This window comes from Takifugu flavidus, chromosome 1, assembly GCF_003711565.1.
Source record: "Takifugu flavidus isolate HTHZ2018 chromosome 1, ASM371156v2, whole genome shotgun sequence".
Lineage (NCBI taxonomy): Eukaryota > Metazoa > Chordata > Actinopteri > Tetraodontiformes > Tetraodontidae > Takifugu > Takifugu flavidus.
In genome coordinates, this window is record NC_079520.1 from 26,371,294 (window position 1) to 26,397,678 (window position 26,385).

Sequence of the window (26,385 nt, forward strand, 5' to 3'; positions counted from 1 at the left end):
GGCGATAAAGGATTCACTGTTGAGGTCACCGGCCAGGAAGTAGCTCACTTCCTTGATATTAATATGTAAACATTTGTTTAAAAAAGCTTCCTATATCACATCAAACAAGCTGTGTCTGCCATCTTTACCATTAGAAAGGTGTTTTTTTAAAAAAAAATTATACACGATTCATGTGAAATCTAAGGTTAACCTGGAAAAAAAATTCCTATTGTTTACTGACTTCGAGGATCCTCAGAGCTCCTGTACGCTAGTTTAGTAAGTTTCTTAGTTTCGTCTCGGCTGCAGTCTTAAAATCATCTTGCATGTCACGACAGTGGGATAAAAACATTTGATTTAAAGCAGACGACAACATGCACAGGAGAGGCGTCGGCGCGGGGGCTATTGCCAAGAAGAAGCTCGCCGAGGCCAGTATTTCAACTTTACTTGATATTTGTATTTTCTGTAAAGTTGAATTAGCTCTTATGAGTTGCTCTTCTTTATTTATTCAGGCCAAGTACAAAGAAAGAGGAACGGTGATTGCGGAGGATCAGATCGCCCAGGTGACTGATTTTTAAACGCTGAAAAGACCTTAAATGAATCTAGAGTTTGCTTAAAGGTTGTTTTTTCCCCCCTATTTATTTTGTAAGATGTCGAAGCAGCTGGAGACATTCAAGAGCAACCTGGAGGAGTTTGCCAGCAAACACAAGCAAGAAATCCGAAAGAACTCCCAGTTCAGGGTTCAGTTTCAGGAGATGTGCGCCACAATTGGAGTTGACCCACTAGCCTGTGAGTGGAAAAATATGAATTACTGATGATAATAATACATGTCAATAGGATACTGTTTGTTAAAGGTGCGTTTTCCCCTCAAAGCTGGCAAAGGATTTTGGTCGGAGATGCTTGGCGTGGGGGACTTCTACTATGAACTTGGCGTGCAGATTATTGAGGTGTGCCTGGCCTTAAAGCACAGAAACGGAGGTGTGTTGTTATCTGTAAACAAAGCTCTTTAACGTGGTCTTGAGCAGACTTGACCAATCCTCATGAATTATATCATTAATTCCTCCTTATTTTTCAGGCCTCATTACTTTAGATGAACTCCATCATAGAGTGTTAAAGGGACGAGGTAAATATGCTCAGGATGTAAGCCAGTAAGTGTCACCAATTAATGAAATTAAAGTATAAACTAAAGAAATCTGTTTCAATATTATTCTTACTGATCAAGAATGTATTTAGCACTTTAATGTTGATGTTGGTCCTGATGCAATTGTTAAAATGTTAACTTTTTCATTCTCTGTCAGAGATGACTTGATGAGAGCTATAAAGAAACTGAAGGTGATGGGCAATGGCTTTGGGATGATCCCTGTTGGTGGCTCCTATTTGGTCCAGTCGGTACCAGCAGAGCTCAACATGGACCACACTGTCGTCCTGCAGCTGGCTGAGGTGATCTGAAGCCACGATTAATTGAATTCATGTTGGCACATTTTAGGTGAAAGTTAACATAAATTTAATATGCATCTTTAGAAAAAGGGCTATGTGACAGTGAGCGAGATCAAGGATGGTCTGAAGTGGGAGAGGGAACGGGCCTGTCACGTCCTGGTAGGTCCACCTCTCAACTGCATCTGCAGCCTTGATAATTTAATAATTTAATCATCACATTTAGTTTTAGATGGCATTATTTTCTGTTCAAAATTAGATTTCCTAAAGTTGCAAGATTTAAAGTTGTTGATTATTTAATGATGGGGGTTGTTGATTGGGGTTATTTAAAGATGGGATGCTCAGGCTCTTACTCTGGACTCTCATATTTCCAGGATCATCTGCTGAAGGAAGGCCTGGCTTGGCTGGACTCTCAGGCAGCTGGAGAACCTCAGTACTGGCTGCCTGCACTCTTCTCTGAACTGACCTCCCGAGATGTCAGCCCAGAAGAAGCCAATCAGATGACACCTTAAGAAGCGGGCGCGCGATCGCCTCTGCGCAGACAAAGGCTCATGTGATGGACTTGGCTGGTTCTGTACAGCGGGCCCAACTGGGTGAACTCCCTCTGAGGTCATTTTGTGGACACCAGGAGGGAAAAGCTGTCCTCATGGGCTTCTCGGTGACATTCCGTGCATGTATAATAGTCACTGAAATGAAATACGGCTCAGTTCTTGACCCGGTGGGTGCTGAAGAGGTTCACCTACATCTATGTAACAGATAAACATCTTATCCAAAAACATTGAAAAAAAGCCTATTCATGTGTCATATTTTTTAATCATGGTGTCAGTCACACTCAGAATACATTCAAGTTGCTTTTTTGCATTCATCTATGATAATTTGCACAGTAGATCAATTGTGATAACTTGAAGGTAAACCCCAAAACCTTAAATTTAAGACTTAGTAATTAGATAAATAAGGAACAGGTACTGCCCAGGACCAAAAAAACTACCATTTATATTTACCTTACTTGATTAAATTATAATACTGGTTTAAAAAGTAAATAAATGCTCATCTAGCAAGCTGTATGTGAATGACAACTGAAGGTTTAAACTTGTTAATTAAAGGCATCGTATTGGCAGAGCCAACCGAATATTGAAAATTATACTCAACCGAGTTACACAACTGTCTTCCAAAGATTTTTCCAAACAGTCTCCATATTTAAATACGACTATCTGCAATGAAAACACCAGTTTAAAATAAACTGACACGGCGACGGTGGCGTGTAATTATGCAGAGCGGTCAGGATTCGAGTTTCCCGCAGCTGTTTCCTCCCATAAGATGACACTGATATCTGCACTCTGTACTCGTGTACTTCAAACATGATGCTTTTCAGCGCCCTGGGCGACGCTACAGCTCGTGGCTGTAGACGTGGTCTTCAAACACGGACTGGTCCATGTCGTCACACACCATCTGGCAGAAGGGACAAATCCTGTGGCTCTGCTCGTGCTGCTCCAGTTCCACTTGGGTGATAAAAGAGAAGGATGCCTGGCAGTGACGGCACATCACAAACTGCCAGCAGCAGAAACAGGGACAGAAGAAGGAAGAGAATAGATTAGGATTCAAAACTCTAAAGACCTCTGAATGACTGGCCTCAGTAGAGTAGTCAAACCTATTCATGCCTGTATAGGAAGCTCAAGTGACTGTGAAGCACCTGTGGCTGTTTGTGTAGTGGTCTGCTCTGACACAAGCAAAAAGTCAGCTGCCCCGTGTGAGGCTCGAACTCACGACCTTCAGATTATGAGACTGACGCGCTGCCTACTGCGCCAACGAGGCTGTGGAGCCCAATATTGAGGGCAGGTCAATTTAAACTAGGTGACCATTAACTAGACCAGGCATGGGCAAACTAAGGCCCGGGGGCCACACGCGGCCCATTAACGTTTTAATCCGGCCCGCCAAACTTGAAAAATTAAATGAATAAACCTTGTTAATGCACTGCAATTCTGGTGTTTTCCCACTAGAAAAAAGACAGTCAGGAGGAGAGTGATGGTGATATCCTGAAGGATAACAGAACTTTCAGTGCTTTAAAATAGAAATGGTTATTCATTTTTTTTAAAAAGGCACATTTTATTCATTCGATTTTAAGTGTTTTAAGACTCATTCCAAAGTCAGATATTTTGTTGTAATGCTTCTCTTCATTTTCATTTGAAATTAAAGTTAGGGTTAGGGTTAGGGTTAGGGTTAGGGTTAGGGTTAGGGTTAGGGTTAGGGTTAGGGTTAGGGTTTTGGCAGGGTTAATGTTTTCTCTATATCCCAAGATGTGTATTTTTTCTCCAATGAGGTGAGGTTACCAAAGCACTCCATCCATCCATCTGCTCCTGGTCCGGCCCCTTTGTCAAATGTTAGAACCCATTGTGGCCCACGAATCAAAATGTTTGCCCACCCCTGAACTAGACAAACGCTGACATTGACCTTATTAGTTAGCTGTAAGCTGCTGTAATCATCTCAGTATTTGTTACTCACCTCTTCTACTGGACCTCGCACAGCGCCTGCAAGAGAACATCAGACATGTTTGTCACATTCACGATAACAGTCGCAGATGTTGCACTTTCAAGTGTTTCTTTAATGACCCGTGTTCTTACACAGGCCCTCCGACTGCTCAGATGTCTCTCGGTGATGCTGGTCAGCGGGGTCTTCTGTTGTGCCAGCAGGGGGCGCCGTCTGGAGCTCAGCGCAAATTCTGTGCAGCTCCTCGACATCACTGATCAGATCCTGGAAGAAGACGCGCCGGGGATCAAGCCAGGCTCCAAACTCAGGAATGTGAACCTGCACATTATGAAATGAACCTACCTGGTTTTGCTGAGCGAGCTCTCTCTTCTCGTTGCTCAGGACTGCGATCAAGCGTTCCTTCTCTTCAATGAGGGCAGCATTATCTGTGATTGCGACACACGCCTCCCTGAGCTCTGCCTGCATATGTAAAATACACCTCAGCTTATGACTTTGGTTTCAGGATTCCACCGTTTTCGTATCATGTAATAATATTTCTACTGTTTTTGTTTATATAGACACATAAATATAATGTGTGGTGCATATTTGGAACAAATCTGGTAAAGATTCCAAAGTTTACAGGAGTAAATAACCCGTCGTGTTTTAGGTTTCTACCTCTTGTTTGCCACTTTTCTGCTGTGCCTTCTCGTACGATGACATGACATCAGCCAGCTTCTCCTTGACCTGCTCCAGCTCTTCCTTCAGCTGCTCAGCGCTCCTCTCGGCGTTTCTGGATTGCTCCTTCGCGGCCGCCAACTCCGCCTGTGCGTCCGTCAGCTGGGCGGCGAGAGCTTGACACCTCGCCTGAAAGCACAGCGAGGGGAACATTTAACTGCCGGGGAACACGGAAGGTTCTGCCTTTGTCGTTTCCTCCCACCTTTAGATTTTCGTTTTGGCCGCTCTCCTGCTGCGACAGCCTGCTGCATAGCTCCTGGCTCTTCCTCATCATGTCATCCATGTTGCACGCGAGGCTCTGCAGCCTCTGGAGCTCTGCGGAGAGCCCCTCCTTCTCTTCCTCGCTTATCTGAAAATCCGACTGGAAAGAAAATGAAATGTAAGTGAACCTGGCAGATCGACACGGCCCTAATCATGCGGGAATCTTCATATCAGGAGTTCTAATATCATTTACCTTCAGGAGCTGGACGCAGTCTTTCATTTGAAACAGTTCCCTTTCTTCATTTTTGAATTTAAAATTCAACCTAAGGTGCACAAAACATGCACAGACCTTCAAACGACAGCTTTACTTAGTGACACGTTAAAAGCAGAAGTGTTTCGTTTTACTCACGCGTCCATCTCCTGACTTTGAGCCTCGAGTCTGGCCTTCAGCTCCGCTTGCTGAGCCCTGAGCTGCTTGATCTTCATCTGAGCCTGCTCCTTCGGAGGCATCAGGGGCAACTGTCAGCACTCGACTGTGCAGCTAACGTCTAAATGAAGCCATCTTACCTCCTGCTCTTTCATCGCTGTGGTCAAACTGGCCCGGTGTTCCTCCTGCTCGGCTGCAGTCTCCCTCAGCAACTCCTAATGGTTTAAAAAAAAGAGATTTTATATTCCTAGAAACAACTCAACTCATTTTATAATCCATTATTCAACATGGGATTCATGTTTTTTCATCTCATATTTGTTCCAGCGTCTTATTTTTGAAGGCTTGGTTTCCCTTTCCGTTTATATTTTAAAGGAAATACAATTTGAGAGGTTTTGAATAGATAAATCACAAAGGAAATATACTGTATCGCCATCTGCCTATTTTATCTATTTAGTTATTTGTAACACCAATACTGAGTTACTTACTGCTCCTTATGTGTGGCTGTTTGGTCTGTTAGACAAATGTTAACATTTTTATCTGGACCACGAACCTTTAAACGTTCCATTTCTTTCATCTGTTGCTCTGATGTGCTCTTTAAGTTTTCATTTTCTTTCTTGATTTGACCCAGTTCTTCAACCAGCTGAGAATTCTCTTTCTCTTTCTGCTCTTTCTGCCTCTGGAGGGAAATAAAAGCTTTGTTATCAAAGTTCGGATGCCTCCGAGCAGTTTTCCCTGTATCAGGGCGACGGCTGCGTTCAACAGACCTTTAAGCTGGCAGATTCCTCCCCCTCCTTCTCGAGGACCTTCTTTAAGGTTTCATTTTCCTCCATTAGATGAGTCAGCTCTTTCTGCAATGCATCCTTCTCTCGTGTGTTCTGTTCTAGCTGTTCCTAGAGTCAACAAACCAAAAGCAGCTAATAAAAGATTCACTGAGTTTGGTTTTTTCCCCTGTATTTATTTGCTATAAACTGCCCTTTCGCCGGGTCACCCTCGTTCACCAACTACACAAAGTTCGGTTCTCGATCCGTCCCTTCCACTGGATACCTGTGTTGTGACGACCAGGAGGTTATCGTCGGGGGAGCTCTCCGTATTTTGCTCCACTGACTTCCTGAAACAGAACGGCGTGCTCGCTCCACGGACCTGACCGGCGCCGTCGACGTAGCAGAACTGGTAGAACTCAATTTCATCCTTTGGCAGGTAGTAATCTGATGGAAAGGGGCAGAGAGGACCTGTTCTCTTGACCAAGATAAGAGCCTATCTTGTTTATTTAGTGATTAATAATCTCTCTCATGCAGCACCACAGCAGTGGAAGTGTTCAGGGAATTAAACAGTGCAGAAAAATAGAGACCGGTGACACACCTCCACTTCTTCTGAAGACTTCTGGATTCAAATGACTCACGGTGCAAATGTGAGCAGGGCAGTAAATCACAATGTTTCTGCCTGTTCATCATCACATGACTGTTTCAAGTTGGCTGTGGAGCAACAGCCTGTCAACAGTGGATAACAGCTCCGACCTCAACTCCCTTATCCCCTTCATTCACAGCCAGTCTACTGATAAAAATGTTTTAGTCTGAGGTCTTTAGCCATCCGTTTTTGTGCGTTCAGTCAAAGATATTAAAAACCAGAGCCTGTCATAACGGCACCGAGTGTCAACATCAGTCTGACACTGTTTTCATTGTGGCGTATCGTGCAAACATCAACTCTGCAGGACAAATGAGACTTGTTACCATTAAAAACAGCTTGTCTGATCTCAGACTGATGTCCTGTCCCATCCTGACTTGAGTCCACCCACACAAAGGTGTGATAATCCCTGGTTTTGCTCCACCCCACCTGCAATGGCAAATGGTTTGACCTTTCACCACTCAAAAGATCAGCCCCTCAGAGAGGCCGAAGAACTTGTTGCCTCACCCTGAAGATCCCCACCCAGTCTTTGTTGCTGGGCTGGAATGCAGCGGTGACGGTGTAGCAGCAGGTGAGGGGGGCGGCTGGGGGGTAGGAGTGCGGGATGTCGATGAAGACCACCTGGGAGAAGATGAGACTGGAGGGGGTCTCGGGGGTTTTTGCACAGCTGTCCATGCCGAGCTAAGGTCAATAAAGAGCGATGATGAAGCAACATTCGTGTCATGTCATCTGACTGAGGACAGCAGGTGCTTCGCGAGCGGAAACACAACAATCATATGCAAAACATCATCTACGCAGATACCCGAAATCAAAAACAAACCATACGGGGTTATAAAACAGCGAAAAGTCCCGGATTTAAACTACCTTACCACCCAGTTCAAGCGTTTTCTACGTAAAAGAGCGTTTACTGACTGTTAGCAACAGATTATGACAGTGAAACCGAAAGTTGTGGGATCAAAGGAAACTCATCAAAAATAACCCAACTTTGAGACGCGATTCTGTTTCTTTACACACGCTTTGTCGTTCACAATCAATAAGCTGTGTTATGATCGTGTAACAGGATAATTAAAGATTAAACTCACCACTGGTGTCACTTGTCAGAGAATACAAGGCAGCTCTGCTCTGCGGTGCCTTCAGGTACGCCTCGGATTTCTAACACCCGGACTCTTAACCCTAGAAATGGGTGTGCCGGAGCTAAAGAGCATGTTCAACAGTGTTGGGGGTTGTTGTTGTTGTTGTTTTTCCTTTTCTTTGAGCTTTTTCACCCCAAATTGCTGTAAAAAACACGTGTGTGATATTTCACGTTTTCACGAATCAGCACTAGTTCACACAAGTGGTTGATGTTTTCCTTATCACCATTCGTAACTCACATTAATCAACTCATTTATTATCTTTCCCACCAGCCCATTAAGCCTCTGAAACACATAAATGCATACATTCCGATGTTGCAAGATAACTCTAAAGTCAAAGTGTACAAAACCGACACCAACATAGAGGCAGTGGAGACATCCTTCCAATACTGAATTCTATAAAATCTAAAAAAGGAAAATGTTTTTTGTTTTTTAAATAAAGTTTATGGCCATTAACCTGTTTAGTGCTGGTTAAAATGAGTGTAATATGAGATTAGAACACTAGAGGGAGCCAACCGCATTTCATGAGTCAGATTTTTTATATATGGATTTTTAGGGGCCTTTTCCCGTCGGTGTCACTATTATTAATTGCAAACTTTAATAGCCGGCATTGATTTTATCCTTAAAGGTTTAGCTCTGGATTTGTCATAGGATTTAAATAAACATTTTTCAAGTGAAAAATGTACTTTTTTCTTATCCCCATCTTATTTTTGATTGCAAAAAAAATCAAAATCATTAAACTGTGATATACATCCAACAGAAACAATCTAGTAAAAAGGAAGCGTCTATTTCCTTGTTTAATTTACAAAGCCACAATGAAACGTCTGCGGTCCCTTTGCCTGCATTCTCATCAAACTGTCAACCAATCAGTGGCGAAGAAGCAGCCCACTTCCTGACTGTGATTGGTTAACATTGTAATGAGGGCGGGGCTTGTGCCAACTTTTAGAGACCGAGGGGATAGTGACTCGCTTTTTCGCGTTACAGTAGTTTTCTGTTTCTGACCCGTATTAAAATGACGAAAGGCTGTCAGATTGTTGTTACTTACCACGAGTTAGAGTCTACTGCTAATACAACGGAAATCCCAAATTTGTCATGTTTGTTCCTTTAAAACTTAAATTGTATTCTTTTTTTTCTCTTGTTGCGTTGCCATAACAACAGTACAACTCAACGTATGGCTGTGCTGTATGTTATGGCGTTAGCTACGAGAGCTAGCTTAGTTTAAAGGAAAACTTGGCACAGTAAGTAACTATTACGGTGTTAATTTGATGCTTCAAAACAGACACCAGTGGAGAAGAATTAGCTAAATGTGTAGTTGTTAAATGAGTCAAATGAGGCTCGTAGCGGATTATTTACATGCCAGGGATGTTTAATGTTTATTTGATGTTTCCATCGTGTATGCTGATTCGATGCTTTGTGCTCTAATTTGTTTGAAAACATAGAGCTTAATTGAATTTCCAATTACTACAAGGCATTGTAATTTTCTGGATGAGGGGATGAAATCAAGTCAAAGCCACCATTACACTGTGTGTGCAAATGTGTTTTCTGCTTTCAGCTATCAGCCCTGGTCACTGAATGGATGCTATTAAGTTGGCCTTGGTTGGAACTATTTAAGCAACTTTAATTACAAGCAGCAGAAGTTCTTCATCAACTCACCCCCGCTTCGAAAATATTATATTTAAGATAATAAATCTATCTTAACAGAATGCTCTAATTTTTGCTGAGAAGTGGCGTTTTAAACCGTTTCAGTTGCCCGACAATCTGGCATTGAACAACTGAATGAAAAGCACTTCTCCTGTTTCCGTCAACAGACATCAGGGATTATCCCTCCCTGCTGAGATCTCCTGCACAGCCGCCACTCCATCATGTCAGCCGGGCTCAGGTTTGTCCCCACGGCTCCTAATTGGTCACTGGATCCACTGCTGGGTTTGTCACTTGCACGTGTAAGTCAATCTGAACTGAACATATGATACAAATCCTCTTTCTCCAGAGGCAGGCTGGCGTACAAGGGCGACATGTAGCACATTGGTTTGTCGACTAAACGGTGTGACGGTGCCTTAAAAGCCTCTCTAGACGCCATCCATCAATGTCTGACAGACGAGAAGGGAGACTTCCTAAAGGCTCAACACTGCAGGTGAGTAGGAGATCATTTTTAACTGGATAAGTGTGAATCATTTGCCAGTTACCTGGATCAGATATTCAGTATAAATGTAACCTGACACAGTGCGGCAAATTAACTACTTTTACACTCATTTACATAAAGAAATGACTACATCTTCCCTTTGCTTCATCAGGGCCACAAAATGAATGAACTGAACGCCTGTGGGTGTATTCGGTGAAAACTAAACCATTTATTTTACGCACATTATTGCAGGTCTATTGCGTTGCATTAATTTTTTTAATCAAATATAGCTGAGAACAATCGGCTGAGTGGATTAATGCGTGAATTATAGCCTTGATTTTACATTGTTTAAATTTTAAATATGTCATTTGTTAAATAGGTTTACATTTTGTGTTTGCTGTGAGGGAATCTTGCAGCTCTTCTGTGCAGCTGTAACTGAATCTGGGCTGGAGTCAGCGACGTGTCTCCGGTCGGCGTGGCGCTCCCAGCTCGGGGTCAGCATGATCCAGATCACAGGATCAAAATACTGATACCTGGCACCATAACCTCCCGCAGCGTCTCTACCCGGGATGTCCCATCTTACTGCCACCCCACCCCCACCCTCCGTATTACATCTCCATCATTACCAAACTTGAACTCACCTTCACCCGACAAGATGCTTCATGAGACGGAGGCGAGGCGCTAAGATGATGTTGCGCGTTAATGATGACCGTGACTGCAGTCGCGCTACACTCGGGCTTTTAAAAAGAGGCAATAACATGAATAAAACTCTTTCTCTTCCATTTGTACCTTTCGTACAAAGACCGGGGGCTAACAAATTATCTGCGGTGAGATAGTTTTATATTTGATTGTGTTTCCTGGTATGAACATCAATAATCCGGTCCTTGACTTTTACAAAGATTAGATGTGTTTTTGTGATAAGTAGCTAAAGAAAGCTACTGTGTTAAACTGAAATGGTAGCCGTAACTAACACGTGCAACATTATTCAGTAAAACATGGAGATTCTTGAAAAGACATTTGTCTCCCCCTTCTGAAAGTAAGAGGGTTAGGTTGGTCTTCACCGTTCAGGGTAATTCTGAATAAAGTCTCTCAAATGAAGCCTAAATTAAGGCTAAGACAGTGAAATCCCCCTGCTGCTGTTGTACGTGCTGCCAGAATAACCCGTCAGGACGAGCGTGAGACAGGGCGCTGACAGGCGGCACTCACCTGATGAGAGGAATGGAAACGGAAACATGACCCCCCACCTGCACTTCCACCCTGTTACCTGTTCTCTTTGAGTGCTCGAGTCCATTGAATCGCCAAATGAGCATTGAACATTTCTCTCTTGAGCTCTTCTGTAGTTAAACACTGGCGTTGGTGTTTGTGTGCATGCAGGATGGGTCTCCCTGTGGAGCTGGACAGAGATGACCACACATGTGCATGTGAGACACAAGTGGAAGGAGAGGAGAGCCAGAGTGAAGTCAGCACCTGCGCCCCTCCACCCGTCAGCAAGAAGAAGAGAAGATCCAAGAGGTACTTCAGTGTGTGTTTACATTACAGGGCCGTTAGCGCGGCGCACGTTGCCTCGGCATCGGTGGGATGTTGCAGCAAAGCAGATGTCTGTCCTGCTTTCTGTCTCTTTTCTTTCAGATGACTGTGGATCAACCTCACCAGCTGCAAATACGGAAGCGGTATGTGACGCAAAACCTTTGAATATCCCTTCTCCTGTTTAATTTAGGTAAGCTGCGTGGGCCTTACTGGTCACCACAGCCCACCTCAGCTTGGTCAAAAGGCCCTGAGCAGAGTTCTGATGCTCAAAAGGGTTCCCATGGATGGTTCTTTGTCCACATTGGCGTTTTTAATGGCATTATTTAACCATTTATAGCACCTTTGATCCCTGGTGTGTACGAGTCCCCATAAGTGAAAACCCTATTTGCTGTTTGCTCTCAGTGCGACGTGCTGCTCGCAGGTATGGCCTCAAAGAAGCCATGGAGGGTGAAGACTGGACCCTTTTTTGGACGGATTGCTCTGTGTCTTTAGACCGCGTCAGGGACATGAAACGGTACCAGGTAGTCCCCTGGTTTGTCTTTAGTTATTCAATTGTAGCAACTATTCCCTTCCCAGTATTGTTCATTTTGATTGGATTATATAGTCATATGCTTTTTTAGTGTGAGGTATAAATAAACATCAGGATTTATTTTTGGTCTCTGCAGAAAATCAACCATTTCCCAGGGATGAACGAAATCTGCCGCAAGGATTCTCTGGCCAGGAACATGAACCGCATGCTGAAGCTGTTTCCCAAAGACTACAACATCTTCCCCAGAACGTGGTGCCTTCCCGCAGAGTCAGTGCCTCCCTCTCTCATTTGACCTCTCCTCGTTCTCCCTGTCTTAATGATCCCTCCTGTGATCGCGTCACAGCCACAGTGACTTCCAGGCTTACACCAGGGCCAAGAAGAACAAGTCTTACATCTGTAAGCCTGACACAGGATGCCAGGGCAAAGGCATCTTCATCACCAAATCGTACAAAGATATTCCACATGAGCACATGATCTGCCAGGTTTACGTCTCCAGGGTGAGCATCTGTTGAACCGCACAGTCCGTACGAAAACCCCCGGACTGTGTAAACACCTTCCCCATTTCCTCCGCAGCCTTTCATCATTGACGGATACAAGTTCGATTTGCGTATCTACGTGCTGGTGACGTCGTGCGACCCACTCAGGGTGTTCATGTTCAAGGAGGGCCTGGTCCGCTTCTGCACCACCAAGTACAACGAGCCAGCGCACAGCAATGTGGTCAGAAAAAAAATCCCGTATTTGAGTTACGCTGTTGTTGACTGTATCCATTCATTTCCAAACATAGCTGAGCTCTCCTGGTCTGTCTTCTCTGCTAGGATGACGTCTGCATGCATCTCACAAACTACTCCATCAACAAGAACAGCCAGAACTTTGTCCATGACGAGGACACCGGCAGCAAACGGTGCGCAGGCGCAGCCTGTCCTGTCTGGAAACCACTATAGACGCCTGTCACGTCTGTCGCATGCTTTGGTCCCCAGAAAGCTGTCCACCCTAAACAAGCTGCTGGAGTCACTGGGTTGCAACACGGAGAAGATGTGGACCGACATTGAGGACGCCATCGTAAAGACGCTGATCTCGGCTCATCCCATCCTCAAGCACAACTACCACACCTGCTTCCCCAACCACACCACCTGCAGCGCCTGCTTCGAGATTCTGGGCTTCGACGTCCTGCTGGATCACCGACTCAGGCCCTGGGTGCTGGAGGTGGAGGAACACCACACATTAATTTAACATGAGGCTGAACTGCTTTTGTTCGGAATCTCAAACCTGCTCTGGTTTTCTCAGAAGCCTGATTGAAACTGTAATATTAGAGGTGCTTTAAATGTCCCATCAATCTGTGTGTCTAGGTGAACCACTCTCCAAGTTTTACCACTGACTCTCCGCTGGACTGCGAGGTGAAGGATGCGTTACTATACGACACCCTCGTGCTAATTAATTTGGGCGCGTGTGACCGCCGCAAGATCACCAGAGAGGAGAGACGCAGGGTGAAGGACAGGCTACAGCAGAACAGCAGCAGAAAGGCCAGGTAGGGTTCGATTTGGCAGCAAATGGCGTGTGCGACTCGCTCATCCCCAAGGTCGAACACGCACCCTGCACTCACGTACGTAGGGCCGTCAGCGCGTGTTCCTGTTCCAGGTCGGAGGAGCTGCGTCAGTGCCAGGCAGCCACGGCGGAGCAGATGGAGAGGTACGAGGCCAAACACCTGGGAGGCTTTAAGAGGATCTACCCCAGGGAGGGAGGAGAGAAATACGACAAGTATTTCAAACACAGCAGCTCACTTTTCCAGGAGACGGCAGCATCCAAGGCCAGAGAGGAGTGTGCCAGGTACCCACAGCACGCCTTTCACAAACAGTCCGGTCCAACAAAGAGCAGACGCTTGGCTTAGCTTTTAGGTCTTGACACACTGAACAGTTATTTTAAGGATTGCCTGTTCAGGAAAAGGTTTCATTGACTTCTAATTCTACCATCATGTCTTAGAATATGTCGGAAGGGAAAAGAGATCAACGTTGCACTCTGTCTTATGGTCACAAACGTGGATTGAGTTTATTTACATACATCCGTAATATCGTTCCGTACATGTTCCCTGATTCAGGGAATGTCATTTAACATCTCCGTGTCGGTTCTCGGCCGTCTGGGTCATATTAATCCATTAAGGTCTAGCAAAATCCCTTTAAATTGTTATTTAAAAAAAAGAATTAGCTGTGTTATTAAAAGGTTTGTGTATATATCTGTTCAGGCAGCAACTGCAGGAGCTGCAGCTAAAAGTGGAGGAGGAGAGACTTCAGAGAGGAGGCAAGAAGAGGAGGGACCTGCAGGGGGAGACAGCAGGGGAGAGAATCAAACCCAGACAAGCACAAACAAGACCCCCCGACGCACGCTGTGAATCCGGAGCCCAGCCAGTGAGCCCACACGGTCACGTCAGACCTGAACCACAAGAGGGAGCAGCCATTCTGTCCCCTGATGGATGCTTCATATCCTGGCTGACCCCTCTGAGCAAATGTGCTCTTACTGCATTTAAATTAGCTGGAATAATAATCATCCACATCATTTTACTTTGGATGTGTCTCATTTCAAATCCAAATATATTTTCGCCTGACGACAGGAGGGACAAACACTGTTACCGAGGTTGTTCGGTGACAGTAATTGCAGCATTGTAAATGCACACGCGGAGAGGCAATAAAAACAAATTGAATCAAACGTCTGTTTCCCTGCAGTCATCTCCTTCAAGTATCCCCGTGGAATCTGACGCCGCCGAGGTCCGAGAGGCGAAGCGGCTGGAGGAGGACGAGAAGGAGGAGCGGGAACGTGTCGCCGCGCTCCTCCAGAGGAAGAAGCTCCTGCAGGAGCTGGGCTTGGTGGAGCAGCTCCACCGGCTGCTGCAGGGCTGCACACAAGGAGGGGCAGTCACGGAGGGTGACAACAGGCGGCCGGCGAAGGCGCAGGCTCCCCGCAAGATGAAGGTAAGCGTCGTCGAGAATAATTCGTTGGCTCACTTCCTGTAGCGGGACACAATGTTTGTGTTTGCGCTCAGCTGGATCCTCTGGCTCGAATTTACCAAAGGATGAAAGCGCAGCAGCCGCCGCCGCCGCCTTGTCATCAAGTGGCCCGACAGGTAATATCAGAATAAATCAGACAAATGTGAGCAGCGCCGTCCCGCCAAATGTATATGGGTGAATACAGTTTAAATTTTCACGCTTTATTTAAAAAAACAAAAAAACATCCGACTGTCTCACATTACTTTAACCTAATTTGTTATATGGCTTTAGTTATTGAAGATATTTTTAATCAAATATGAAACATAGAAAGGGTAACGGAGGGCGCGTCCCAGAGGGCAAAGTTCAATTAAATTCTTTTTTTTTTTTAAAACATAAAAACATGAACTCAGGTCTAAGAGTCACAGCCAAGGCAGGAAATAAGAAGTCCATTTTCTCAGATTTTTGTAAGGTTCTTTGGAGTAAAAGACAATTTCCTGCTGTATTTAGGAGTATATTTTCCAATGAAACGCTTTAGTTTTAAAATCCTGCCCTCTAGTGGTAGCAGACGGATGCGATGCTGCAGACTGTGTTCACGCTGAAATAAATTCTCATTACAGAAATATTGTCAAAAATGTTCCAGAAGAATGCAAGCTTCTGATTTGTTCCCTTATTCTGTTTATGAAAAATCTGTGTTGGAAATAAAGGAAAAGTCTTGTCCATGGTACACATAAAACGTCCTTCAGGAGCTCCGTTCATGGAAACCACAAGATAAGGAAATACTTTAAAAGCAATCCTTCCACTTCAAGGGGTCTAAGAGAACATGTTGAAATGAAATTAGAGTTAAATGCCTCGTTTATTTGAGCTGGACAACATCATATCCTGCAGTGCTGATTCGAACATTTAAATGACATCACTGTGCCGCTGCACTGCAGCACGTCCGCCCCCACCTGACTCAGCAGCGTCCGCTCGGGCCAGCGGGGGACCAGAGGAGCCCGAAGGAGGTCCGGAGCCACAGAGACGCACGGGGCAGCACCACCGCCCAGCAGACGTCCTGGCCCGGTAACACAGAAACACACACGCAGCCTTTTCAACACTTTTGTCCCTGTTCATTAAAACTCAACCTGCTCCGATTTTCTTCTTCTCTCAGTCATCTTTGTAATCTGTAAAATATGTTTTAAACCCGATATTTATGACGCAGAGAGTCATGATTTAATTTTCAGACCCCACACGGATACGCAACACAAACAACACCACCTTATTTTATTCATTTATGGAGATTTCCAGTTTGATTTGTCAGACTTTTCCCCCTGTCCCGGCACCAGTGAGCAGCCCTCCGGCTCTCAGGCAGCACAGCAGGAGCGCCGACCTTCCCGACACCCGGCCCTGTCCCGGCGTCCCACGAGGAGGACGCCGCCGCCCTGCCTTCATGTCCCGTGACCCGGAGGCCCTGCAGAGCCTGCTGGTGATCTCCGCTCCTGCCCCCCTGCTCAGGAGGCCTGGCTTCTTTCATGCCAGCCGCAACTGGTCCTGCAGAAGAGCCCCCCACCACAGTGAAGGACAGTGAGGGGCAGCACCCAGCTCCAAACCACTGTAGACAGACAAATCTGAAGGTAGAGAGACTAAAAGCTGCCCCAGAGGCAGAAATACACGGTCTATTTATATCTGTGGTCAGCGTGCGTGCACGTGCGCTGACCTATAAAAACCTCACCTGCGGTGCCAAACTAAGAAGCCAGATTTAATATCAGTGTTATTCCAATGAGTAGATTCTGATGATTTGAGTTTAGAGCAGCTCAAACCGAATGTAATTCTCAGAAACGTCATAGTTTTATTAATTTAGATGAACATTTACAACTGATGGACTCATTTCAATAAATACTTTCTACTTTGGGGAAATTTCTGCAGTCAACTCAAGGCAGATGGATTTATTTTATCCCGGAGTTTTTTTTAAAATCAGTTTTCAGTTAATGTATTAATTTTATTTTCCTTTTTTTCCACAATTCATTTTTTAAGTCTTTATCTCAGAATTCTCTAAGCTTTTCGGTTTAACTTGAAGAGGCCATAAAGTTTTACAGCAAATCTTTTTTTTTCTTTTAGTCTTTCCTTTAGTAACCAAAATCTCTGAACATATTTGGCAAAAAAAATGTATTAAAATAGTGAGGAAATAATGTGGATTGATATTTTTGATAGATTATTATTCTTTCATTTATTCTTAAAAACCTTCTGTAAATTAAAGAGAGGGCCTTGAAACTTCCAAAATTATTAAAACCAATCAAATATGATTTAATTAATTTAATTTGATATATTTATTAAGGCCTAAGTCTACAGAAGATTTATTCTTTTTAAAAACAACCTAATTTAGAGTTTCACGGGCCTGCAGGTATTTTTTTATTTTTATTTTTAAAAAAACATCCGTGTTAAAACAAAACAATGGAGTTGAAACTTTTGGAATAATAACGAAAATATTATTTAAATGTGAAAATACTTTTCAAATGCGGCCACGTTTTTTTACGTCCACAACAACACGTAGAAAAATAAGAATTTTAAAGAAAACAGTTTTGGTGGACTTTATGTTTCTAACGGGTTAAAAAACCCAAACCAAAGTGTGAGAGGGAGGTGAAAGGGCGCTTCAGGAATTTATGGTTTTATTGCCTCTATAAATGTCGGAAATCAGAGGGATGCAAAGGGAAAAAGGGTTTTAACAAAGAGAAACGGAAACAAGTATCAACGAATGAGGGATTTTTGCCTGAAGATTGGCCGCGTGCGAGCCTCGGCTATGAAATGAGTCCTTATGATGCTTTAAAGTTGGAAAATGTGCAGTTTAGAAGTTTCTGGTGACTTTAAAATCTCCCCGAGGTCTGCAGTCAGCCGAATGTGACTCCCATCTTCCTTTGCCTGCAAGCTCAAAGTCCAAATTAATTTCCAGCGCAGGATTAAGAGATTCTCCAGAGGTCACGATGCAGGAAATATCCTGGCCCGAAAGGAAAAAAAAACTGAATTCATCCACGTTTGCGACGCAAAGATGACGCGGCGACTGGAGAGTGTGTTCAGAAAGAAAGAAATGGAAAGAAAAAGCGACCGTTTCAGATAAGATTTCGCCTAAAATCCTTAAATATTCTACGATTCGAGTGTGTGAGTCACCACAGCAGAGAAGAAGAAGCAGCTACAGACCTGAACGCAAACGTGGAGCTGAAGCAGGGAGCAACAATATCAACCTCACATCTTTCCCCCTATTACCCCGTATTAAATTTAAACATTTCAGGCCTGGTGGGGAATAAAGATGGCGATGAGAGCGGCGTCCAAAGCACAAAAACGGCTGCTGTTTATTAAAATTTACAACTTTGCCATGGAAGTTTACGACTCGCCAGGCTCCGGGATTGGTTGTTGGCGGTCATGTGGACAGCAGGAATGGGAACTTATTTCCCATGAGGTTATATTGCAGCTGCTGTTTTCCTGCGCTCATTCACTTAACACTAGTAACACAAGCTTTTCTTTGCTCTTTGTATATGCATTACGCGTACGCACGCTTGTTCTTGGCCGCCGTGCGTGCGTAATTTTCCAAAGAGGGAAAAAAAAATGCGGGCGATGGAGAGCCTCGTTCGCCCTGCCCGTGCGCGCCGTGTTAATGGTGACTCTTGTATGTTCCTGAAAATGAGGGATCAACACACTCCTGGACGGTGGGATTACTTTCCTGAAATCACTTGAACAAAGTAGGGGAATTTGGGGAGAGCGGGCGAGAGGAGCTTCCGCGGAGTGGCACCCACGCAGGGAATGATGGATTATCAACAAAGGTAAGGGCACCGTGATGGCGATGGAGTGCGCGCCGCTGGGGCGCTGCGGCGGCGGCGGAAGCGGCGCGGCAGACAGGCAGGCCGGCCTGCTGTTGACCGTCCTGAAAACCAAAAGGTCAACCTTTAAGGAATGCCCAATGCCCAGGCATCGTTTAGGTAGCTTGCGCGCGCGTGTGTGTGTGTGTGTGTGTGTGGGTAATTACATTTGCGTTTATCTGCGGAGATGTGGGTTTCCAACGCGCCAGCGCATCGATATTTGCGCAGAAATGTGCAAGAAAACAAGTTTTGACGCGTGGGGCCTGTGTTAATGAGGGTGTTTAATGAGGAGTGGCAGCAGGCCAGAGAGGATGACTCTGATGATGGTGGTGAGGGTGGTGCGGGTGGTGCGGGTCTTACAGGCCTTGTTACCCCCTCAGACCTCATCTTTTAGGTCATATTTTAGCAAAAGCGGCGACATCTTCAAAGCTTAAAATATGTTCATGGGGTTTGGATCGTCTGATTTTAGACTGTAACCATGTCAAAAGTCATGAAGGTAAACGGGGAGATTCGGATAAACATTTAATGGTTAATAAAGTTTAACAAAAATGACCGTCTTGAGCGTTTTTTGTGGGTTTTCTTCGTGTCGTTTCAAGCCCGTTCCTTGGCGTTCAGGCGTGAGTGTCATGAATTGGCATCTGCCAGATGTGTAGCAGCTGCAGGCCTGCTCGAGAGGCGGCTGCGTCTACTTACTGGAGCCAAAGATGGATGAATTTGATGAGGATTTCGGCGTATTCCATATGTTGGACTTTTACACCAGGAGCCAAATCTGTGTCGGAAGACAAGAGCACAAAATCCGATTGTGTTTGTGCCACATTCCTGGCGGTTTAAACATTCCAGTCAATTAAAATGCACATTATAGTGAAAGCACAGAACCCTAACTCCATATTCATGTGGAATGACGATACATGAAATAAATAAAACTGTACAAATACTATTAAACACGACTACGTGTATTTAATATTTCTATTTAATAACTATAAATGAAGCATTTTAACTTCAGAATCAGACATTTTGATATGATTGAGCAAAAGGCCGATTACCTATCAGTGTATTAATATTGGACAATAAGGCTGATTTACTTGAATCAAACAAAGCGCTACCGAATTATGCACCTGTGTGATTGCTTGTAAATGAAATAATTCTTGATCTTTTACACAGTTTAGGGACCCGTTCACAGCTGATCAGCGTTGAATATGATGACGATAATGATGATGGAGGCGGTGATGATCATGAGTGTGGAAGCGTCTGTCCTCATGAAGGGACATTTGCTGGGTCCGCTGCGCGCGTTCGGAGGGGCTGTTAGTTGGATGTTTGGCGACCGAATCCAGAAAACCGAGTTCCGTTTGTGAATTTGTGAATTGGACCCTCGAAAATGTGACAATGTGAAAATGCAAGTGAAGGTTGGAGGAAGAGGAGGAGGAGGAGGAGGAGGAGGAGGAGGAGGAGGAAGAGAAGGCGAGACCTTGGGCTAATATTTGTGCGTAAATGAAAATAATACGCGGTGTGTTCTTTTGTTTTGAGATGTGTGTGTGTATGAGAGAGAGAGAGAGAGCGAGAGAGAGAGGGTGGGAGAGAGAGAGGGGGGAGAGTGCACGCGTCCCATTATCGAGAGGTCCGTCTGTTGCCTTTGCCGTGAACGTTGCCCCGTTTGATACCGAGAAACATGTTGTTTGTTTCTCGGCCCACATGCGTCTTTATAAGTCGCAGCATCTGTGTGCGTACGCGTGCGTAAAGACCGACAGGCTCGAGCGCTTCACTTGGATTCACCGGGGACCCCAGCGCGCAACAAGAGCCCCCCATGGGTGCAATAGTGTAAGCACAGGCGGCGGTGATTGGCCAGGGGTTGATCAGATGGTACACTTCCCCTCGGTATTGAGTGGCACCTCGCAACCCCCCCTTACAGCAAAAACCAAATCTCGGATAAAGTAATGGCAAAACCACTTGGACTATAAAAGACAACAAATCATATTCCTCCGGAGTATATACACCCCGTTGTCCACCCAATGAGTTCCTATTTTGTAAACTCAACTTTTCCCGTGTCTCTACCGGGAGGACAGGACTCTCTCCTGGGTCAGATACCGCTATATTCCTCGGGATACACCGATCCGTTAAGACACTACTCGAACGCGGCCACATATGGAGCAGCCAACATGCAAGAGAAGGTTTACCCGGCGTCCTACTACCAGCAGACGGGCGCAGCGGCCATCTACGGCCGGGCCGGTGGCGGAGCGCCCTGCGAATACAACCCGGTGGGGACTTTCTACAAAGAGACGGAGGGTTCGTGCGCGTTCTCCAGCCGCGACGACCAGCCGCTGTTTGTCACTCAGGAGCATCAGCAGCGCAAAGTGGAGTGCCCGGAGCAGAGCGTCAGCATGGGCAGCAGCATAGACGACAAGTCGTCCACGCTCATCTACCCGTGGATGCAGAGGATGAACGCCTGCTCGGCCGGTGAGTACGCGAAGTGCACGTTTAAACTCTCGCCGTTGCCGCGGGAGCGCAGGGGCGCCGCGAGCCGCTCCGCGTGACCAAGTGTGCGTCCTGTCGGCCACGGATGAGCCCGAAGCCTGCGCGGATACGCGCGGAAATAACAGGAAGGGCGCGGAGGAGAATTTTTAAGATCGCCGTGCTGAGGTCTGCGCGCGCCCTCGGGGTCTATGCCGCTACATCACCATTGCATACATACGCCGCCGCACGCGCGCACACACGCACGCACATACAGACTTGGCCTACGTGAGACAAGCTCCAACTTAAAGCTCTTAACTGTGTCACATGGCACCCCCGCAACCGCGGGCCCCGACAAGCACCAGGGAAACTAATTAAACCGCGATTTGCTTTAAATTAAAAAGTAAGATGTTCGTTGAGTATAATTCCCTGAGTCTGTCCACTGTAGGTCACTTCTGATGTGGAGGGAAAAGCCTCGAAGTCACGTTGACGCACAACCTTTTATGAATATTAAATGATACAAACAACACAGCCAACACGGTGCAACGTGAGCTCACGCCTAAATTGCACAAAATAAATCAGCCGGGCTTTTCTAAATCCATAAGTGTTTTTAAATAAATGAATGTTACTGAATGCCACGCTGAGGCGTTTGCGCCATCGGAAGAGGCCTTGCGTCGATTCTACATAAAATATTTAAAAATATCTAATGCCCTGCAAGTCAGTGCTCTATTATAACATAACACAAACACAACAGGACAGTATATTTGAATGTCATGAGACTCTTTTCAAACAGAAAAAAACAGCAGAGAGATTTATTTTGTTTTCTTTCGCTTAGTTCCTCGCGTTAGTTTTAACACAATCAACAGACCTGAGTAAGAACAATTTATTTTATTTTATGTTTTCATTAATCTTTCAATTTTTTCTTCCAGGTCCGTTTGGCAACAGTGGTCGCCGGGGCCGACAGACCTACACCCGCTACCAGACCCTGGAGCTGGAGAAGGAGTTCCACTTTAACCGCTACCTGACCCGGAGACGCCGGATAGAGATCTCTCACGCTCTGTGTCTGACGGAGAGACAGATCAAAATCTGGTTTCAGAACCGCAGGATGAAGTGGAAAAAGGAGAACAAACTCCTCAACCCCTCAAAGACGCCCGAAGAGGAGGAAGAGGCGGAGAAAAAGAGCTAAAATACAGGACACTGGGGTGGAAAACGGGGACGCGCACTGCTAAAATTAAAAATGGGGATATTTTCTTTGTAGATACAGTGGCGCAAATCACATGTTAGAGACGTGTAGAGTGCTAGACCTTATGTGAGTATCTGCACGGTAACGGTGTCTGCTGCAGCCAGGTCCTCCTCTGTTCGTCCTTGTGCTCGTGACTTTATTTAGGGGACTATGCAAATCCGCCAAAATGTAAATACTTTTTTAGATTTTGACTGACCTTACCTCATCGCCACCGGCCTACTGAGTTTTGTTCCCGTGAATATTGTTTCACCCCCCCCCCACTCCACACACACACACACACACACTTTGTCCTCATGACATTAAAAGGCTTTGTCCTTCACTGTCCACCTTGTGCCGTAGTTGTCCTATAATAGTCTGTAGGCTTGGTGTTTACAGCTGTGCCATTCTCACTTCCATGTGTACAGACGAGAAATGTTACATGTTATTTATTGTTGTTTATCTGTGGTCACTGCACATCTGGATACTTGTGCAATATTTTGTTTAGAAAATTGTACATAAATAAATAAAGGCTTTTTGATGTATATTGGAACATCCTGTGACGTCATTTGTGTGGCCGTCAATAAATGCATAATGTTGCTCTCACGGCTATTTTACGATTATTCAGGTTGTTGTGATGAGCGCTTTAATTCTGGGGGGCAATAACCCCATAAAATTCCCCTAAAAAGTAACGAATAAATTCATTTGAACTGGAGGTTTTGTGAGTAAAGCTGCGAATAGTTGATAAATCTCAATTATCTGTTTATCTGAGTCTTTTGTGGCCCATATTCTCATCATGTTACATAAATGATGGATGATTCCGGGCCCTGACAGCGCGTCCCAGTAGGCATTACCGCCACTGTCCGGAAGATGGCGCTCTCAGCCCGCACGGCTCTCCGGGGCGCAGCGGGGAGGCACCATTGACTGGAGCCTAACGACCATTATTTCGTCATCATTTGTAACCATGGAGCATGAATTACCTCTTGAAGTCATCAGTGAGGATTTACGACTGGTCAACAAAGGCACGTGATTCCCGAACGCTCTCCCATATTTGGCCGCATACCTGGCAAAGTACAGTAGGGCTTCATTGCTTATAATTCATGATTGCATCCATAAATCGTGCAAGCACACAGGATTATAGCGACAAAGATCTACAAATCGAGGCTTTAAAAATCCAAGCAAATGAGCTCTTACTTTGTAAACTCGTTTTCAGGGCGCTATCCAAATGGCTCCGACTATCAGTTACTAAATTATGGGACTAACGGCGCTGTGAGCGGCTCCTTCAGAGACCCTGGCACCATGCACTCCGGGTCTTTCGGCTACAACTACAATGGCATGGACCTAACCGTGAACCGCACCAACACCGGCGGCCACTTCGGGGCCGTGAGAGAGGATGCCCGCGGATTCGCGCCGGACGCCCGCTACAGACAGACGCCCAACTGCTCGCTCTCGTCCCCAGATCCGGTGCCGCCGTCGTGCGCCACGGCCAGCCGGGAGGCGCTGGAACTAAAAAGCCCCTCTCCTCCTTCTGACCGGAGCACGACCTCGGGTGGCAACGCTCTGAACAAAAGCAATGGGGCGCATTTCACGGAGATAGAGGACGCCACCGCCGCCTCCGAGACCGAGGAAGGAGCGCACAGCAGCGGCGGCTCCGGCGCGGCTCCCCGGGCGCAGCAGCAGCACCAGGACCAGAACGCCACCTCCTCCACTCCGACATCAAACGATTGCCAAACGCCGCAAATATTCCCCTGGATGCGGAAACTGCACATAAGCCATGGTATATTTCCACTTCTAATATTTGCTTTTGAGGGGTGTCAGTCTGAGCGCGTCATAAATCTGTCATGTGGTGAATGGGTGAGCAGGCTGGTGTGGATGATTGGAATTAAAGGGCAGTGTTTGTAAAGTCTTTATGGCGTTGTTTGCTTTCCGAGGGGTTGAGGTTAACTGCCGCTGCAGCCCGGGAGAGGACGGGCTCGTGCGGCGGGGGTTCGGGCGTTTGAGTGCCCGCAAAAACCCGCAGAAAAGACCGAGATGGCAGAAAGAGAAGCGGCGTTGCTATTTGTCGTGATACTGCATGCTTGTGTGCATCAGCCAAATTCATATTTCCTATCCATCCCTCATCGAGTCATCAGCAGTCAGTCGTCGTCGTTGTTGTTGTTGTTGTTGTTGTTGGGTGCAGCTGCTAATTTTCTGGATTTTCTGTAAAATTGTAGATATGACTGGACCTGACGGGAAAAGGGCCCGAACTGCGTACACCCGCTACCAGACGCTAGAGCTGGAGAAAGAGTTTCACTTCAATAGGTACCTAACCAGACGGCGGAGGATAGAGATAGCCCACGCCCTGTGTCTCTCCGAAAGACAGATCAAAATCTGGTTTCAGAACCGCAGGATGAAGTGGAAGAAGGACAATAAGCTGAAAAGCATGAGTCTTGTGACGGGGGGCAGCGCCTTCCACAACTGATAACTTTTATGGAGAAGAGATTAAGAAAAAAAAAACAACAACAAAAAAACACATGACAAAATCATAGTTAAAAAAGAGAAAAAAAGAAAAGGAGTCCATGAGTACTGTAAAGCTTTGAAAGCGCAGCACCTTCGAGCATGCCGTTGTGATAGAAATAAAGTATCCTGTGGTCTTAAATGCCATTTTAGTTGACTGTCGTCGTAGCGTAGGTATGTAATTTGGGTAAAAAGAAAAACACACACAACAAAAGGAGATGTAAATATTGTCTGAGTGTCCCTGCTTCTGCTGTCTCCCTCCCTCTTTCTCTCTTTTAAGTGTTTCAACTTGAGCTCTTCATTGTGACTTCTTGACGGTCTAACAGGAGTAAAATTCATTGTACAGTCAGATAAGAGAAAATCCACTTTCCGAACCGTATGCTGCTGCTCATTGAATGTAACGTGCTCCGGAGGCCATTCAAAGCGCTTTGGTGTAAGTTTTCCTGCTCCTTTTTGATCTTGTGGCCAGATCCTTTCATAAACGAGCCCATGTGTAGCTGTAGGAGATTTTGTGCATCTATTATAATTATTACTGTAATTATTATTGTTTAGGACTAATTATGATCAATGCAAATGTATCCAACCTGTCAATGTGATGAACTTTTAGTGCAAAGGGTTATTCTGTGGATAGGCAGTGATGTAAGTATTTTTTTTTTTACTTTGTTCCTCCGCCAATAAGCTTTTTGTATTTGTAAGTGAACTCATAGCGCTTGGAAAATAAAAGTTTCTCTCATTTGCTTTGAACGCGTCTCGCTTGTGTTGTCAGTGAGCACCCCCACCCCCCCCATAAGAAAGCCCCCCTGACTTTTCCAAATCATATCTCCAAAAGTGCGACAGCAAAAAAAACCAAACAACAACAAACAACCAAAAAACGACGGGATTATTTTCTCGTCTACGCAGAAAACAGAAAGATCCAAACTCTGTCCGGACTTACCTCCTCTGAACTCTGCTCCCAGATGCGGGTTTGTCAGCTGGGAAATTTGCTGGTGATAAATCCCAAAAATATGAAAATACACGCGCGTGCCTTTGGCTTACATGTACATAGGCGAGGCTGAGGTTAAAAAAAAATCCCCCCTTGCCAAAGATCGTATAGGCCTATATTACTTACAGACGGTGAAAAGTCACGTGAGGTCCATAAAGTTGGTTTTATGGTTTTGGGGAGTAGACAATGTACAATATAATTCACAACCTTGAATGAAAGTGACGGCTTAACTGCGTGGATGGGACTGGAAAGGCTGGACCGGGGACGGAAGTGATGTCCGGTCATATTCGGCCACATTTTAAAGACGCTGGGAAAAGTTGAAGGGAAGGCGCCTTCATTCAAAATCTAAACTGTGGCAGCAATTTTATTACAAACATATTACAAATTAAAATCATTCTGGGCTCTTGGTGGCTGATTTGTGTTGTTGTTGTTGTTGTTGTTTGGGAATATCCACGGGACTTTTTACCGCGGCGCTTTTTACGCGCTGAATAATTGGAAGATT

The 26,385-nt window shown here is 45.4% G+C and overlaps 5 protein-coding genes, 2 long non-coding RNA genes and 1 other non-coding gene across 10 annotated transcripts; 4 read left to right on the plus strand and 4 right to left on the minus strand.

The window, feature by feature from the left end:
• The first annotated feature begins 8 nt into the window (after nucleotides 1–8).
• snf8 (SNF8 subunit of ESCRT-II) lies at nucleotides 9–2,534 on the plus strand. 2 transcript variants are annotated; one of them, XM_057035019.1, is made up of 9 exons: nucleotides 9–255; nucleotides 340–404; nucleotides 489–539; nucleotides 627–765; nucleotides 850–954; nucleotides 1,052–1,124; nucleotides 1,275–1,416; nucleotides 1,498–1,572; nucleotides 1,785–2,534. In XM_057035019.1, exons 2-9 carry the CDS (start codon nucleotides 351–353, stop codon nucleotides 1,920–1,922), a joined length of 777 nt encoding a protein of 258 aa, XP_056890999.1. In that variant the 5' UTR covers nucleotides 9–255; nucleotides 340–350; the 3' UTR covers nucleotides 1,923–2,534. The 2 variants fall into 2 exon arrangements, with proteins under 2 accessions (XP_056890999.1, XP_056891010.1); XM_057035030.1 differs by having other exon boundaries at nucleotides 343–404.
• On the minus strand, nucleotides 2,204–7,878 carry calcoco2 (calcium binding and coiled-coil domain 2). The gene is made up of 15 exons (XM_057034925.1): nucleotides 7,720–7,878; nucleotides 7,145–7,318; nucleotides 6,964–7,066; nucleotides 6,281–6,441; nucleotides 6,001–6,126; nucleotides 5,787–5,912; nucleotides 5,377–5,451; nucleotides 5,219–5,307; nucleotides 5,063–5,132; nucleotides 4,811–4,969; nucleotides 4,549–4,737; nucleotides 4,237–4,353; nucleotides 4,029–4,158; nucleotides 3,910–3,935; nucleotides 2,204–2,958 (listed from the first exon to the last, which is right to left on the minus strand). Exons 2-15 carry the CDS (start codon nucleotides 7,310–7,312, stop codon nucleotides 2,797–2,799), a joined length of 1,701 nt encoding a protein of 566 aa, XP_056890905.1. The 5' UTR covers nucleotides 7,313–7,318; nucleotides 7,720–7,878; the 3' UTR covers nucleotides 2,204–2,796.
• trnam-cau (transfer RNA methionine (anticodon CAU)) lies at nucleotides 3,150–3,222 on the minus strand. Its single transcript has one exon. It is a non-coding gene; the product is annotated as a tRNA-Met (tRNA).
• Nucleotides 7,879–8,761: 883 nt separating the features above from the next.
• Nucleotides 8,762–16,828, plus strand: ttll6 (tubulin tyrosine ligase-like family, member 6). Of its 2 annotated transcripts, XM_057034920.1 has the most exons (18): nucleotides 8,762–9,005; nucleotides 9,576–9,646; nucleotides 9,755–9,898; nucleotides 11,261–11,398; nucleotides 11,516–11,556; nucleotides 11,816–11,934; nucleotides 12,079–12,209; nucleotides 12,286–12,439; nucleotides 12,516–12,659; nucleotides 12,758–12,843; nucleotides 12,920–13,145; nucleotides 13,289–13,467; nucleotides 13,578–13,766; nucleotides 14,179–14,341; nucleotides 14,657–14,902; nucleotides 14,974–15,054; nucleotides 15,850–15,976; nucleotides 16,240–16,828. In XM_057034920.1, the coding sequence occupies exons 6-18, from the start codon at nucleotides 11,854–11,856 to the stop codon at nucleotides 16,479–16,481; spliced, it is 2,049 nt and encodes a 682-aa protein (XP_056890900.1). In that variant the 5' UTR covers nucleotides 8,762–9,005; nucleotides 9,576–9,646; nucleotides 9,755–9,898; nucleotides 11,261–11,398; nucleotides 11,516–11,556; nucleotides 11,816–11,853; the 3' UTR covers nucleotides 16,482–16,828. The 2 variants fall into 2 exon arrangements, with proteins under 2 accessions (XP_056890900.1, XP_056890904.1); XM_057034924.1 differs by lacking the exons at nucleotides 8,762–9,005; nucleotides 9,576–9,646; nucleotides 9,755–9,898; nucleotides 11,261–11,398; nucleotides 11,516–11,556 and having other exon boundaries at nucleotides 11,817–11,927.
• Nucleotides 15,752–16,312, minus strand: LOC130527027 (uncharacterized). Its single transcript, XR_008950918.1, has 2 exons — nucleotides 16,172–16,312; nucleotides 15,752–15,968 (listed from the first exon to the last, which is right to left on the minus strand). It is a non-coding gene; the product is annotated as an uncharacterized LOC130527027 (long non-coding RNA).
• Nucleotides 16,829–19,250: 2,422 nt separating the features above from the next.
• LOC130527032 (uncharacterized) lies at nucleotides 19,251–23,807 on the minus strand. The gene is made up of 3 exons (XR_008950921.1): nucleotides 23,600–23,807; nucleotides 23,386–23,468; nucleotides 19,251–19,510 (listed from the first exon to the last, which is right to left on the minus strand). It is a non-coding gene; the product is annotated as an uncharacterized LOC130527032 (long non-coding RNA).
• hoxb6b (homeobox B6b) lies at nucleotides 20,335–22,952 on the plus strand. Its single transcript, XM_057035040.1, has 2 exons — nucleotides 20,335–21,192; nucleotides 22,116–22,952. Exons 1-2 carry the CDS (start codon nucleotides 20,748–20,750, stop codon nucleotides 22,370–22,372), a joined length of 702 nt encoding a protein of 233 aa, XP_056891020.1. The 5' UTR covers nucleotides 20,335–20,747; the 3' UTR covers nucleotides 22,373–22,952.
• On the plus strand, nucleotides 23,475–25,644 carry hoxb5b (homeobox B5b). The gene is made up of 2 exons (XM_057034986.1): nucleotides 23,475–24,182; nucleotides 24,619–25,644. The coding sequence occupies exons 1-2, from the start codon at nucleotides 23,588–23,590 to the stop codon at nucleotides 24,864–24,866; spliced, it is 843 nt and encodes a 280-aa protein (XP_056890966.1). The 5' UTR covers nucleotides 23,475–23,587; the 3' UTR covers nucleotides 24,867–25,644.
• The last annotated feature ends 741 nt before the right edge of the window (nucleotides 25,645–26,385 follow it).